The 14,817-nt window shown below is 43.2% G+C and overlaps 2 protein-coding genes across 2 annotated transcripts; one reads left to right on the forward strand and one right to left on the reverse strand.

Annotated features, from left to right (window-relative positions):
- Positions 1-837: 837 nt before the first annotated feature.
- On the forward strand, positions 838-13,765 carry FAM8A1 (family with sequence similarity 8 member A1). The gene is made up of 5 exons (XM_068931782.1): positions 838-1,591; positions 8,593-8,713; positions 11,677-11,800; positions 12,020-12,159; positions 12,463-13,765. The coding sequence occupies exons 1-5, from the start codon at positions 952-954 to the stop codon at positions 12,605-12,607; spliced, it is 1,170 nt and encodes a 389-aa protein (XP_068787883.1). The 5' UTR covers positions 838-951; the 3' UTR covers positions 12,608-13,765.
- Positions 3,816-7,907, reverse strand: LOC138066228 (nuclear pore complex protein Nup153-like). The gene is made up of 3 exons (XM_068933855.1): positions 7,874-7,907; positions 7,200-7,817; positions 3,816-5,264 (listed from the first exon to the last, which is right to left on the reverse strand). Exons 1-3 carry the CDS (start codon positions 7,905-7,907, stop codon positions 5,068-5,070), a joined length of 849 nt encoding a protein of 282 aa, XP_068789956.1. The 3' UTR covers positions 3,816-5,067.
- Positions 13,766-14,817: the final 1,052 nt, after the last annotated feature.

Here is a 14,817-nt window from a genome sequence, read left to right on the forward strand (position 1 = left end):
GGAGGAGGCCTCGGTATTTATATTGAGGAAGAATTAAACGTCTCCTATACGTGTGTTTTTGCTGGGAGACCTTTCGAAAGCGCAGGTTCTACTACGCTTGGGACTGGAGTAGCATGGCATTACTTCTCCTCCGCGCTTTGGGTCTTGTTTTTAGGTTTGCAACCCCGGCAGCCGCTTCCGTCGTCCCGTCCGCGGCGAGGGGGAAGCGACCCCTCGCACAGGGCAACTCACGACTCTTGCTAGCACGGGACGAGCGAGCAACGGGAAAGGCGCTTCCAGGGTACACGCTCAAACTGCCGTCAGCAGCAGCCAAGAAACCCGAGGCAGCGCCGCAGGGCAAGGAGAGCTCAGGGCAGGGAAGGTCTCCCTCCTCTCCTCCCCGCCCCGCGCAGGAAGGCGTGAGGGGAACATCTCCCTCAGCCCTCTCCTTAAGGCAAGGGCAAGGGGCGCGGCAGCGACCGCAGGGGGTGGCGCCTGCCCTGACGCAGCTGAACCTGTCTCGTAGGCAGGGCCAGCCCCCGCGGTGCGGCGCGGCTTGGGGAAAAAAGAGGCTCTACGTGTGCGTGGTGCGCGGCGCGGCCGTTAAGCCGCCGGGTCTCGCGTAAGGCAGCCCCGGCCCGAAGGGCTCGGCGACGCCAACCGCTGTAAAGGCCCTGGGCCCAGCGCGAGACCCCGCCCCCTTCCCTTCCTTTGCTCCCCTCCCCCTCGCCCTCTGCCTCAGCACTAGGCGAGACCATCTCACGGCGGGGGGAGGGGGAGGAGAGAGAAGCCTTCCTGCCTCCTAGCGAAGCTTGTTCTTTCCTCGCACAGAAGCAGAAAGGGGACCACTGGAGGGTGGTACGCTCCTCGCCGCGGAGGGCCCCTGAGGGGCTCTTTCTAGGTTGTGCCCGCTTCTCCCCTCTCCCCCTCTCCGCCTCGGCGAATGGGAGAGGCGAGGCGTCGCCCTCGCGCATGCGCCGTGAGCGCAGACGCTCAGTGTCAGAGGGGATGGAGGAGATGGCGGAGCCCGGCGCGGAGCCCGGCGCGGGTCGGCCCGGAGCTGGGGCGGCGGCAGCAGCAGTAGCAGCGACGGCGGGGGGAAGCAGCGAGAGGAGCGACAGCGGCGCGAGAGGGGAGGCCGCGGCTGCGTCGTCACTCTCGTGCTCCTCCTCCGCAGCCGTTGGGGGCGACGGCGGGGAGGCGAAGGCACTGAGCGCGGCGGAGTACGCGCGGCGCGTGCACCAGTGGCTCTGGGACTCCTACTGCGGCTACCTCAGCTGGCAGAGCTGTCTCCCCGCCCTGCTGGCCGCCGCCGGCCCCTCGTACGCCGCGGGCCCCGGCCGCGCGTCCTCGCCGCCGCCGCCTCCTTCCTCCTCCTCCTTCTCTCCTCCTCCTCCTCCGCCGGGGGCAGCCGCCGCTTACTACAGCCCCTTCTACGTCTTCGCTCCGGCGCCAGCCCCCACAGCCACCGCCGGGCCGGGGCCCCGCGCCGCCGCGGCCCCCTCTTGGCAGGGAGCGGCGGGCAGGTTGGCCCCCCTGCCCAGGGCTGCCTCCAGCGGCGCCGTCGGCGCCGGCACCAGCGGCGCCCCCCGCGAGGCGGCGCGGCCGGCAGGTGAGAGGGGCCGCGGGGGTGGAGGGGGGGGGGATCGGGCCTCGCACCTCGCTCTCCGCGCCCTGGGGGGAGGCGGCCGCGTCCCTGCTCAGCCGCCTCCGGTCGCGCACCGGGGTCGGCGACGCCATCCCCGGCGGTAGTGCTGGCTCACGGCTCGCAGCACCTTCTCCCTTCTTCGCTGTTTTGGGCTCCTCCGGCGCAACTCTTGGAGGCGGCATGTCGAGGAGGAAGCGAGGGGTTTTGCAAGGTTGGGGTGCGCTTCTGTGGGCGGCGGACCTGTCATGCGAAAGGTGACAGCTGAAATACTGAGTTTGTAAATCCACAGTTTATTCAGTGAGTAGATTTGAGAGGGTTGACTTGCATTTGCCGCTTATTACTTTGATATTTGTGAAGTGTTTTAATGGATAGGAAGGAATTTTTTTTTTTTTTTTGCAGTAAAACTCATTCTGGTATTGACAGGACCATAGCTGTTCATGAAGTGTCTAGCTTTTTAAATAGTCTGTTTGGATGAAGAAAGCTAAACTAATTTTCTCTGTTTGTTTTAGTGGACTCTTGGTGCTCAAAATCATTTAAATGAAACTGAAGTAGAGAGATTAAAATATGCTTACATGCTAGTGACAGGACCTGAAATAAACAAAAATCTGTTATGACTTAGACAGCTTTAGCAGTGGAATAACCTTGCTTCTGTTTACATTTGTTCGAAAGTAAAACAAACTTTTACTGTGATCTCATCAGAAGGAAAAACTGGAACACAAACATTTCTTGACAAACTCTAAGAGTGCCTAGATGACATTCCGTGAATGTTTGGTAATACCTTGAGTAATGGCAGAACACTGCTAAAGGACTTTGGAAAAAAGCCAGATCTCCTTTCTTTCTCTAGGGCAAACTACAGCATTACTGATCTGTAACATTATTTCTAAGCTCAGTGACTGAATGTGAGGGGAGAAATTTTCTGTTTCTCCTTCATTTTAAAAGGAAGGGAATCTAGCTCCCAAACTTGCTGCTTTGTTGTGGGTTTAGGCAGATGTTGTTTCAGCATGGTTGTAACACAAAGTAGTATTTTTTTTAAATTATGCCCTGATTTATATATTGCTTATGAACAGCTATTACTAGTCACTGGAAAAGATGATGTGGACAAAATCTAGACTGAAATAACTCTTGGATTTTTACCTAATTCTTCAGGAACTAATATCACATGCTAAAGGTAACATAGGGTATGAATAACACTCCGTTCTGCTGAATGTGGCTATTCTCAGTGCTAAATATTGTTGCAACACCCAGACTTCCAAAGGGAATTCTTTGCATGATATAGTGATATGATAGAATTATAAACAAGCACTGTTGTGCCAGTGCTTTGGCTCCCAATTGCATATGGATTTATCTGGAGCAGCTAAAGCGATTACAGCTCCTTCCCTTCTGCTGCAGGTGATTGCTCACTCAGCAGAGTTGGTAGGACAGGACTTATATCCATCCCTAAGCCACTGTGGTTTACAGTCCAGTGTGTGCACGTAAACCGAACTAAGTGACGGTTTATGTTAATATTGCAGATCTTAACTAGGATGCCCAAAAGGGGAATTAAACTGTTTCTTCCTCTTCAATCTGCCTGTGTGTCAGTTCAGTATCAGTAGCACTCCGGGCAGTACCAGGCCTTTGGTGGATTTAGTCATCATTTTTCAAGATGTTTCCTCCCCTCATCCCTCTTGATTTATCCTCCTTGCCTTAGTGTAGGAGATTACTGCTCTTATTCTGGGAACAGCGGAACAAAAAGTGTGTTCAAGCCTCAGCTGCCTTATTTTACTGTCTGGCTGGCTAAGTGCAAACCCATCTTTGTTACTAGGTTAATGTCAGACTTTGAGCTGAGATGGATGCATGTTTCATTCAGCTGTCCCTCCAGTACAAATAGTAACTCCTGACAAAACAGTGGATTTCTGATGCTGGGAGTATATTAAATGGCTGCAATAGAAATCTGCTAGAGTTGAGGGGTTATCAGAGTTTCTTAATGTAATGGAGTTTAACATAATTCGGATGCTGATTTTCATGGTCCCAGACACTTCTTCCTTATCCAGTTATTGTTTCAGTCTAATAGTTTCCACTGAAACTCTTAGCACATTCACTGAAGTTAGTGGCACATTTTGAAGAATTCATTTGCTTTGTGTTCTCCAGTGCTATACGCTCGAGCCTGTAGCTTGTTGGGGAAATTGGCTGCGTTCCCTCCTGTCTCAGTTAAAGAATCTTTAATTAGAATTTTGTTGACAACTTGTTGACAAACAGAATTGAATCCACTTAAGTATTAGTTACATAACAGTCATGCTATTTAGTAGTATTGACACAGAGTTGTTAGTGAAACAGGTATGAAATAAAGATTTAAAAAGGGGTACATTAAATAAGAATTTGTCCTTGCTTGATCACTGCTTGATTATACTTAGCTCTTTTTTTAAAAGTGTAGGGGTGTCAGTTCCACTTGCATAGCTTGTGAGGTCAGGACTGGGAATATCAGTCTTGCCAGTTGAATTGTGGAATCTTCTTCTAAATGAAGTTTGGTGGGGTTTTTTTTTGAGATTAGAGAGAGGAGTCTTTTCACTTTCTTTTGTCCTTCCCCTGTTTGTGCAGCTCAGACAGGCATTCTGAAAAACACTTAAAAGACCCAGTCACTGTTTTCTGGACGTTACATCTAGTATGTAGGTATGTTTAACTGAAATTTTGATGAGAGCCCTTGCTGGTTTCGTGTGGGTGGTCGTGTTTGTGCTCTTTCGGAAATACAGAATGGCAAATGGGCCCAGATGAAATTGTTCTGTGACACTATTCCTTGGAATTTTTCCAAGATAGTTTTAAATGTTTTCTTCGTTGCAATCACTTGAGGAGGAGTGACCAACAAAAGTGTGTAACTGATTCCCTGTCTGTCCTTAACTAATTAAACTGGAGAAATCGATGACTTAAGACATAAAGTAGGCTGCGTTTTACTTTCAGAGAGCTGGTATTTGGTACATTCCGAAGCCTACTTGCAGAGGGATACCTTCAGAAGTTAATAAAGAATTCTCTTTTAGAAAAGACAGTTGCTAGGTGATAGAAATGGGATTTAACAACCAGAATTTCTCACACTGTGATCGTCAATAAAGACATTTCATTTTCCACTGCAGTCTTTCGACAAATTGAATGTAGATTTTGCTGTGCTCTCTTCTTTGGTATGCTCAGACTTCCCAAATGAAAAGATAGGCTGTGCCTTTGACTCTTCGTTGTCAGCTTTCTTTCCAAACGCTAAGGGAGCAGCAGAAGCGACAGAGTCCTGCTTCTCTTCTGTCCTTCCCAAAACAAACTGTGAGGCAGGTGCAGGCTCCACGTTGCCAAAAGAGAAGCCTGCCTTGGTTGAAGGAGTTTCATCCTTTTTCTCATCGGACTTCTTAAATGCAAAAGAAGCCGACGCAACCTCCTTTTCTGTCATGGTTCCAAAACTGAAGCTGCCGACTCCCGCCTTATTCTCAGTGGTAGCTGTGGAAGAAGCAGAACTTGTGCCAAAACTGAAGCCTCCCAGAACTGCTTCCTTTGTTTTGGACCAAGCAGACCTCACAATCCCAGCTTCTTCCTTCAGGCTTCTTGAATTTGTCTAAATCCAGAAATCCTCCAGAAGAAGCAGGAAACGCAGAAACACTGCTACTGGTCACAGGCACTGAACTCCCTAGGCGATAAGGAAAAGAGTTAAACAGCCTGCTTAAACGTTAAAGTGAACGCAAACGCTTTGAGGAACTCTTAAAGGCCTGCTAAGTTATGAAGTGGGCAAAGTACTACAGTAAAAAGTCAAGTAGGTTAAGTAATTTTGGTCAAACTCAGTCCAAGACAGGAAGGAGTATAATAGAGATACACAGTCTCTCTTTTTTTTTTTTTTTTTAATAACCCGTTACGTAATTTGAGGCACAAACGGAACCAGTGTCACATTTAAACAGCAAGCGTGTTTCATACGATACAGCAGCATGGCCTATTTCAGGCGCCATGCTCGACAGACTACAGAAAGAGTTTCTGATGACAGGGGTACCTGTTAGTCAATGTTAGCATTACTCAGCTTACAACCACTGTAAAGTGATGCGAGGCCGAGAACGATTTCTCAGACTGATTCATCAGCAAATTCCAAAGACAGACCTGTTCAAAACTACGCCCCAACAAAAAAACAGGCAAGGAACTCAAGACTTCCAAATCCCCAACTCTGCGTTCGGTTACACAAGCGACCCTGTTTTCAACAGCGGCAGAAACCTCCATAAGGAGGCCCAACCTCCAAAAGGAGACAGCGCTTTCCTTCTGACTTTCCTCCCCTCTGGAGGAAGAGATGTCACTTGATGCTGCACCCCAGTAGGCAGCAAATACAAGGACTCATGCGGGAATCCAGAACGCAAGAGTGTTCTGCATGGAACACAACTCCCACGCTCACCGCTCACCCCCTACAGTTTTAAACCGCAGAGGGTGACTTTTGAGGGAGAGGCAGAAGACAACGTCTCCCATTCGAAACAGCAAAGGCAGGAAGGGGTCTTCTCTTCTACAGGCACAGCCAGAGAATTCTTATCCTCTCCTTTCACTTGAATCGCTCTTCCCCTCGACAGATGTAACGTAACCGTGCGGTTCTCTGCCCCCTCACGGTCACAGTAAACCCCTCATTTCCAAAATTCCTCCTTGCAGCGAGTAAAGCCCCAGACAAAAGTGCCAGCCGACCGCTCTGAAGCCGAACGTCCAAGAGAAGAACAGCCTCCCTCTGAAGGGCATCATCCTAGCTGAAGAAGTTTCACTCTGACTGTTCCAGATGATTAGAAAAGCAAAATCTAGTCCCTGCTAGGTTTTTCTCAGGACATCTTTGAAAAGGTGTTCTTGATGTAACAGTGCATTAAATGATGCTCACAGCCAGAGAAATTTAACGGTAAAATAGTTACTTAGGCTTTAAAAAAAAGCCCGTAAAGTCACCACACTCAAAATCAATTACAGTCCCGTAGAAGCAGAAACAATGAACAAGGCACCCGGCGGGTAACCCGTGCCCTGAAGGGCTGCTGTGGGCCTTTGCGGGCGTACCTGTCCACAGGGTTCTGTCTAAGGAGACTAGTTAAGACTGCACTGTCTTGAAACCTGGCTTCATGCCTCCCCCCTCAATTGCATGCAAATGGTGGGTCCAAGGCGTTTTCAGCCGCGTCTTGTAAAAATGGTTTCTAATTACCTTTTGGAAGGGAAAAAGCAGTTATGTTCAACTCCTTTGTTTTTCCCCAGGGAAAGTCAGTAGCTTGCTTGCAACTTAACTAAGGCCTCCAAGTTCACCGTCTTTCCTGACCAGCTACAAAAGCAGGGTGTATTTGCTTGGATTCAGCCCTGTACTAACACAGTCCCCAGTCAGTTCAATTCACATGACGCAGGCTGGGATCTCGGCTGACACCGCAAGAGTGCCTGTACTCATTCGGGATCTTGGCTGACACCTCAAAAGTGCCTGTACTCCTTCCTGCAGGCAGATGCTAATCCATCATCCCTGCTGCGCATACAGCTATTCTGCTTAGAATACGTTGTTTAAATAAGCAGTTTGTTTTGTTCTGTGACGACTCTACAGAAGCTGAGAGGTGAAACGAGAGAAAGCAAAGTAACATACCTAGTTTCTCAGACTGACAGGCTACACAGTTGCTGTCTTCCGCCTTATTTGACACAAGGCACACCGTACAGTCCCAGGAGCCTTTTGGCTTCTTAAATTTGTCTCCAAACCCCAGAGTGACCGTTGTGTCAGTGCCACCGGAGGAGGAAGTGACTGTCGCCGAGTTGTCCGTGGCCACTGGCAACGTCAGAGCAGGCGTTACTCCTGTGCCAGGCTTTGGTGTCTCACATGCTACGCACTTGGTAGCTTCAGGTTTGTTCTGGACTAGACACGTATCACAATCCCATGTTCCAGGTGCTGTTTTAAATTTGTCTCCAAAGCCGAGTGCCCCTGCGGTAGGGGCTGCTGACTTGGAGATGCTGCTTAGACTTGAGCTCATTGTCTGCTTTGTACTCTCGACTGCCGACCCTTTAGCAGCTTGACAGGTTACACATTTGTTATCCGTGGCCTTGTTTTGCAGACACGGGTCGCACGCGTCAGACTGCCAGTATGATGAAGCTTGTTTAGAGGTCTCTTTACCTGCAGAAAAACTACTTATTGCAGGCCTTGTATAGACCACTGTGCTTGTTGAAACAGGCTGCGCAGCTGTGGAGGTGTGAGTCTTCAGAGATGTAAAGCCTAGGAAGAAAAACAAACAGGAAGAGAGCTTACTGCTAAAGCAGTGCCCTCTCTACCTGTACCTAAGCTGCTTGTAAGAACAGACAGCATGAACGTAAAGCCAGGTGCCAGTGGTTACAGCTGCGTATTCTGACAAAGTGCTACAGGGAGTCCCTGCAAATCTTAGACCTCTAAGGGATGAAATTTCATATGCTACACTGGGACACAACAGAACATTTAGGTAAAGCTTCAAATATGGCTAATACTTTAATCTGGTCCTGTTCATGGGGTGATGCTTTAAGACATAAAGTAGGCTGCATTTTCCTTTCAGAGAGCTGGTATTTGGTACGTTTTGAGGCCTAGTTGCAGAGGGATATACAAGATGTGATAGATTTAGGGAGTTACATGAATCTTCCTTTCATCTGAACTCTCGGATTTACTGAAATCTGTTCTACAGGAAGTTGTTCTAAGCCAAAGAATTCAAAAATAAGTACATCCTTAGTGTACTTCAGTTCTTTTAAAGGGATGGGCTTTTGCTTGTAATTTTCATTATGAGGAAACCCCGAAATCTGAAAAGTTGACAGTTTATTTTAGGAAGGTTCTTATAACTCAGTTTAAATAATTCAAATCAATTTTGACTCATGAAGCACCTTTTTCTTGAAAAAGATGTGGGTTGGGATGAAGATCTCAGAATGTTCCTTGCAGTGGAGTTAATGTGAAATGCCTTTTAGATCACAGTGCTAACTTTATTTTAGTGCAATAAAATTTGAGATTATCTCAATTATTTCTCTTGCAGGTCGGGAGTTCATTATCCCTTCATTGGCACACAGATTTATAGCAGAGATGGTGGATTTTTTTATTCTTTTCTTTATAAAGGCAACCATTGTTTTAAGTATCATGCACCTCAGTGGAATAAAGTAAGTTGAACAATTTAAGGCATTATTATATGCAGCTTTATGTTCTTTGACGTGTGATTCATCTATATGATATGATTAAGCATATGATGGCACTTCATATAGCTTTCAAAGCTATGGAAAAAAAAGCACAATTGGTTATCCTTTTGTAAAGTACTTTCTGATTTTTGGGTCGTCTGATGGATGCCACTTACAGAATTGTATTTTCACATGCTCACTAACTCCTTAGTAATAATAGATTAGACTTGCACTCTTTTTGAAGATATTGGCAAAATTCAAAAACAATCCTTTAAAAATCTCAAGGAAAAAACAATTGTCAAATGAATTTGTTTTTAAAAGTCTTTAAAAATGTATTTCAGATCGTGCTTGTAAAATATCTATATAGTTTAAAATATGGCCTGATTGCTAGTAATGCTGTCATGCTGTAGTCTTTACTGGCATAAGCTGGGTTTCTAAAAAAGTGTGATTAAGCATTATATGCATCTAGTATATGTTATGTTGAAACAGCCTTCATTTCACATTTTTATCCTCTGATGTAATCACCTGAAAGACTGTTTCCTTTTCATCTGTTTTTTTAACTGCAGACGTCTTATTCCCTAGCTAGTTTAGTTCCTCCACTTCGGATTGGTATAGCCAAATATTACTTTTGTGTGATTAGGAGATAAGAGCTTGGTGTAGTCAGTAATTCCATTACTGTACAACTATATTCCAGGATCCAAGTTTTCCACTAAGAGAGCCCTCCAAATGTACACTGATACTATACAGATAACGTCCTTGAGACAGATGTTAAACTACCGCTTGAAAGGTGTGTGGAATAGGGTTAACTCAAAAATAATAAATATGCCGAGGTAAATTGTCAGTCTTTATTGTTCAAGTAAACTTGCAATTTAAAATGCCAACCTGTTGATTTTATTCAGGTGCCAAAACCTGTAACTGCAACATGACAGCAAGTATCTCTGTCTTGTTTTCAGTAGACTGAAAATGATTCAAACTGAAGTACTGGAAAGATGGGAGCAACTATTGTCTGTATTGCTTCTGTAAAGTAGTGAGAGTAATGTGAAAGAGAGGGAGTCTTTCTCTTTTTGAATTATAGTTTCCAGTATATTCAATATTACTACTTTTGCAAGAGCCAAGAAGTTGCTTACAAGTAAAACTGTTCAGAAGAAAGTTCTGTTCTCGCTTGTGCGATATGGTGCCCAACTTTAGGTTGGGCTGAGGAGTTGTCATTAAAAAACATGTGCTTGCTGGTTTGAGAGAGAGACTTCAGGCAAAGGTTTTGTCATTACTGAAGGAAAATACAGATTGTGCCACGCCGCACTATTTTACCAATTCTTTGATCCTTAAGTCTGAGTAAGGAGGAGGGCAAGTAGTGCAAGTACAGATGCACTGTTCTGAAGTAGGGCTGCACACTTCTATATAAGCACTAATTGTCTTTTAGAAGAGTTAGTGAAAAGTCCTTGTCTAAATACATGTTGCAAATGTATCCACTCCAGGTAGCAGATATTAATGTTATATCTGTAAAGTTTATCTTGTGAAAAGATGCACTTGACTCCAAATTTATGCTTTGCATAGCTTTGTTAGGGTAAACAGCTGAAGGTATACCACACATAATAGGATCCTTTCTGTTGAATGATTTGGGGAACTGATTGTTCCATGTTGAAGGTGAAACAAAGTTCTGTTAGTCTCATGATCTAGTGAAAAGTATGGAGGTTTACTTTTTATTTACATGCTAAAAGTAGGCAAAGAACGGTGGTGGTTGAGGAGGACCTTTTAGAAAACTTGAGGTGATGTTGCCCTTGTAAAGACAAGGTGTTGGGGTGGAGCAGCTACAACATGTGACTACTGCATGAAAACTGATGAGTTTGTTCATACTTAAATTTTAAGGCTTGCACCCAGCTGCTCATAAAGAGAGCTTCATCAGTGTTATTAGAAAGCTGTAACTGTTTTAACTCTTGAATGTGAATTTTGTCAAGAGATAGAAATCAGTTCTCTAAAATAATTCAATAAATTATGGCTATTCATAGAACTATTGCTAAGGCAGAACATTTGGTGTGGAACAGTAATTTTCAGCTTATGGTATTTGCACCCCAAAGATTTGTGTTTTCCACATATAAAATTCAGTGAATTAAAAGCAAGAGTCAGAATCTCAATTCTAATTGTAACAGAAGGTTACAATAAATGAACGGTTTTGAGATAGAAACTGCGAATGGTTGTTCTTCAGTCAGTTGTGGTAGATCAGGCTGCTGATGTAGGTTAATGATTGCTCTGAACTCCCAGTTATGAAAAATGGGCATTCTTACAACAAAAATTGTTGCATCCTGTCAGGAGAATATCTGTCTACTTCGTCATTTCATCATCTTGTGCAGCACATCTTTTTTTTTTTTTTTTTGACTGCATTTTTTGAGGATTTCCTGTGCAGGCCACAGTGTTTGCCTCTAGAAGAGTTTGTTGAGTAGCAAATGGGACTGTTTGAAAGTGAAGGGCCTTGATGATGTGAAGGAGGAAAAAGTCTTCCCTTGCTTGTTGGCATTTAGAGAGAAGAGTGCTTTCTTTTCTTTTTCCTTGAGAGATCCCATGAGGAAGAGACTTGAATGCACGTGCACTGCATTTATATTGAGTTAGTTAGATGATCACACACAGAATCTCTTGTGTATCTGCCAAGAATTGTGGGAATTTTCAGAACAGTTCTGCAGCTCTCTGCCTGGGATACCATATTGCAAAAGTGGTAATACAGAATAATTAATTCTTAAGTGAAAAAGACTAAACAAATTGGGCAACAACCTAGAATGAAAACCTGGCACAATTAATTTTAATGACCTGTTAAGTATTAAAGAAGTCAAGGAGTTTTTCTTCTTTAATTAATACCAGAACCAAAGGATTGGGTTATAGTACTAAAAGGGTAACAACAGTATTATGACAAGGGTCGAATAAGCTTTGTTTTTAAAGCTCAGTCTTATTTTGTACAGGGACATCTCTAAATTTGCTATGCATTACATAATAGAAGAAATAGATGAAGATACATCCATGGAAGATCTGCAGAAAATGATGATAGTAGCTCTTATCTACAGATTGTTAGTCTGCTTCTATGAGGTAACTAGACATAAACATTAACTTCTAACATTAATAGTGATCAGCTGTTGAATAAATATCTGATGTAAATCTTTTTTCTTTTATCATTGGTCTGGAAGTCTTTACTGTATTTTGGTTTACTTGACGTTGTATGACTTTTACAGTTTGATGGAAACCAAATTTGCTAGACCAGTCAGTGACAGTGTGTTGTGGAATTCAAAGAGCTGTTCTTTTTTACAGATTATCTGTATTTGGGGAGCAGGTGGAGCAACCCCAGGGAAATTTTTACTTGGACTGCGAGTTGTGACATGTGATACATCTGTACTTATTGCACCAAGTCGTGTATTAGTGATTCCGTCCTCTAATGTCAGTATAACAACGTAAGTGCCCTTGGCTCAGTTATGTTGCTGTCAGATTAATACTGTGGAAAGCACATGATTTGAAAGGAAATACATTTTTACTGTACTATTGGGCTTTGCAATTCTGTGATCTAAGAATAAAATACTAATTATTTAATCGTGCAAGTATTCTCCATGTTATGTGGTAAAATATCTCCTCTTAAATTCCTGTGATTTACTTTGTGCTGTGCAAAACTGAGACACTAAAGTGAAGGCAAGCTAACTACTAATCTAAGCAGAAAAGTGAAAACAAGGTGCTGAATATTTTTTTTTTTCATTCTGCAGGTCTACAATACGAGCTTTGATCAAGAATTTTTCTATTGCTTCATTTTTCCCTGCATTTATTACACTGCTGTTTTTTCAGCATAACAGAACAGCCTACGATATTGTAGCAGGAACTATTGTGGTAAGAAGAAATGGAATCAGATGATTCTAAAAAATGACAGATTTCCAGACTGTTTTTGAACACACAGAAAACACAAAGAAAACAGAAAAGCAACCTAAACCTGGAATTCAGATGACTGTCAATCAGAATCTTTTGCCTGAATTAAATGGGGGCTGATTCAGAAGCGAAAGAAAATGCGTTGCTCCAGTGTGATGCCAGCAGCTATCTTGAAAGTATTAGACTCTTCATAAATGCCAAAGAAGTTTGAGAGAAACAGTACTTGTTAAATCGGGAAGTATTACCCTTAGATTGACAAGAAAGTGACTGCATTAACTGCAAAAAGATGCTGTTCGGTTCATCAGTCTGTGGAAAGTGGATACCTAGAAATACTCCAGCTTAGAAGAAACGTCTTTCCTACAATTTTTGGGTGTTGACAGGTAATTAGAAAATTGTTTTCCAAGCAGTTGCCTAAGTCCTATGACAAACTCTGAACAGAAGGGAACTGCAGTATTAGACAGTAAGGCAAAACGGCATCTAATCACGTACATTAAATTGCCAAATGTGTAGAGAGAGATGAGCAGTGTTCATCATTTCCCTTAAGATATTACTGCTTCATAGTTAATATTCCTTCACCTCTTTTCAGGTATTTTAGCTGAACAGTCATGTGACAAGTTTTTTGCATGAGTAGGTCTTAAGCATTGTCATTTATTTCACGCATCTATCTGAGCTAACAAAGAGGTGAAATAGTAACTGCTTTTTCTGTGGGAAGGGTATGTTACGCTGCAGTGTTAGTGACTTGGCGTGTGTATATAATTCTTGGAGCTATGAACAGTACCGATCACGCTAATAAAAGGCAACTTTCCTGCTTCTATTTGGAGTGAAAGTACTTGTCTATTTCTTGCATATAAGACCAAGCAAAACAATTGAATGAGTTTCAGGAGCATGCAAAAAATGTTAACTGGACTGTGTTATGGGTGTAAATCTACAGGAGTACAGATACTGGTTACTTTCGCTTTATAATTCTGCCTAATAAGTTAAATATTGAATAAAGAAGCCTAATATTTTGCATGATTACATAGGTTTGGTAATTTGTTTATTGTCATGTTATCAAGTGTCTTGGGAAAAGCATATATGCAGCAATGCTGATGTTTTCTAGAAGAATTCTGAACTCAAATTTTAATAAACACCCATTTTTGTCTGTTCCTGCCTTAGGTGTGTAACTGTTACCCCACGGGTTCAGTTCTTTATCTACAGTTTCAAGAGGCTGAGAGTAAAAATATTGTTTATTGTATGGGATTTAAGTAATCTCTCTTTATTTCAGGTGGGATAAACTAGTGCCATGTTAATATTCTGTAATACTTAGTTTGATTAGTGGTGTTCTTAGGTTTAGCACGATAATTGCTTAGTTTTCTTCTGGGGCGTACACTTTCTGATCTTCATTTATAATGGTGTTTTGCAAGAGTAGCTGTTTTTGGACCAGAGTCACTGCTTAGTAGTGGGAGAATGACATCCCGTTGCTTAACTCTCTGATGCTCTTTCGACAATCATCTTAGTCTTGCAAATATACTAATATTACTGACTTATTTATCAGTGAAATAAAAATGACCAGGTAATGAATGGCAGTTAAAGAGGTCTGAAAACTTCTGGTAGTCACTACATGTAAGACTAATCAAAGTAAGTGAATGCATTTAGCTAAAAACACATAGAAGACATTAGTGAGCAGATGATGTCACGCACAGAATGGTAGATGATGTTACTGTACTGTTCCTTCGAAGACTTTATGCTCTTCAGTTAAGCACCGAACGTTCAGAAACTAAAGCTGTCAGAGCTAACTGAGGGTCGCTGTGTGGTTTTTCCTATTTTCAATTTCAGTATGAATAAAAAAATCCTTTTGTCTGCTTATTGTAGCAGTGACTCAGAAACTAAAATTCAAGACATGAGGAGGAAAAAAAAAAGGCAAAATAGCGGGCTAAAATTTTATTGCTAACAGTTCAGGTGTAAGGGAAAGTATCTCTTACTCTGTAGAAAAATATTACTACTTCCACAGCAGGTAAAAAAACAATGTTAGAAGCTAAGAACACAGACCTGTCCATGGAAATATCTATACATTATGTTATTGTAAATTTCAGCTAGCTGGTTTCTTGTGCAAGCTGCACTGAAGATGCCGCTTTTTCCTGGTTGTAGGATGAGTATTTGGCATATGAAAGCGCTAAGAAAAGTGAAAGCTGTCACATTTCTTGGATTTAGAAATCTGG

Source organism: Struthio camelus, chromosome 2 (genome assembly GCF_040807025.1).
Source record: "Struthio camelus isolate bStrCam1 chromosome 2, bStrCam1.hap1, whole genome shotgun sequence".
In the NCBI taxonomy this organism is placed as follows: Eukaryota; Metazoa; Chordata; class Aves; order Struthioniformes; family Struthionidae; genus Struthio; species Struthio camelus.

Bases quoted from the DNA above. Each gene is read 5' to 3' on its own strand.
- FAM8A1 (XM_068931782.1), top strand. From the start codon at position 952: ATGCGCCGTGAGCGCAGACGCTCAGTGTCAGAGGGGATGGAGGAGATG. The intron at 11,801-12,019 runs GTAACTAGACAT...TCTTTTTTACAG, and splicing joins TGTTAGTCTGCTTCTATGAG to ATTATCTGTATTTGGGGAGC. The intron at 12,160-12,462 runs GTAAGTGCCCTT...TTCATTCTGCAG, and splicing joins TCTAATGTCAGTATAACAAC to GTCTACAATACGAGCTTTGA.
- LOC138066228 (XM_068933855.1), bottom strand. From the start codon at position 7,907: ATGCTGTCTGTTCTTACAAGCAGCTTAGGTACAG. The intron at 7,818-7,873 runs GTAGAGAGGGCA...TTTTCTTCCTAG, and splicing joins TACAAGCAGCTTAGGTACAG to GCTTTACATCTCTGAAGACT. The intron at 5,265-7,199 runs GTATGTTACTTT...CTTATCGCCTAG, and splicing joins CTGTCAGTCTGAGAAACTAG to GGAGTTCAGTGCCTGTGACC.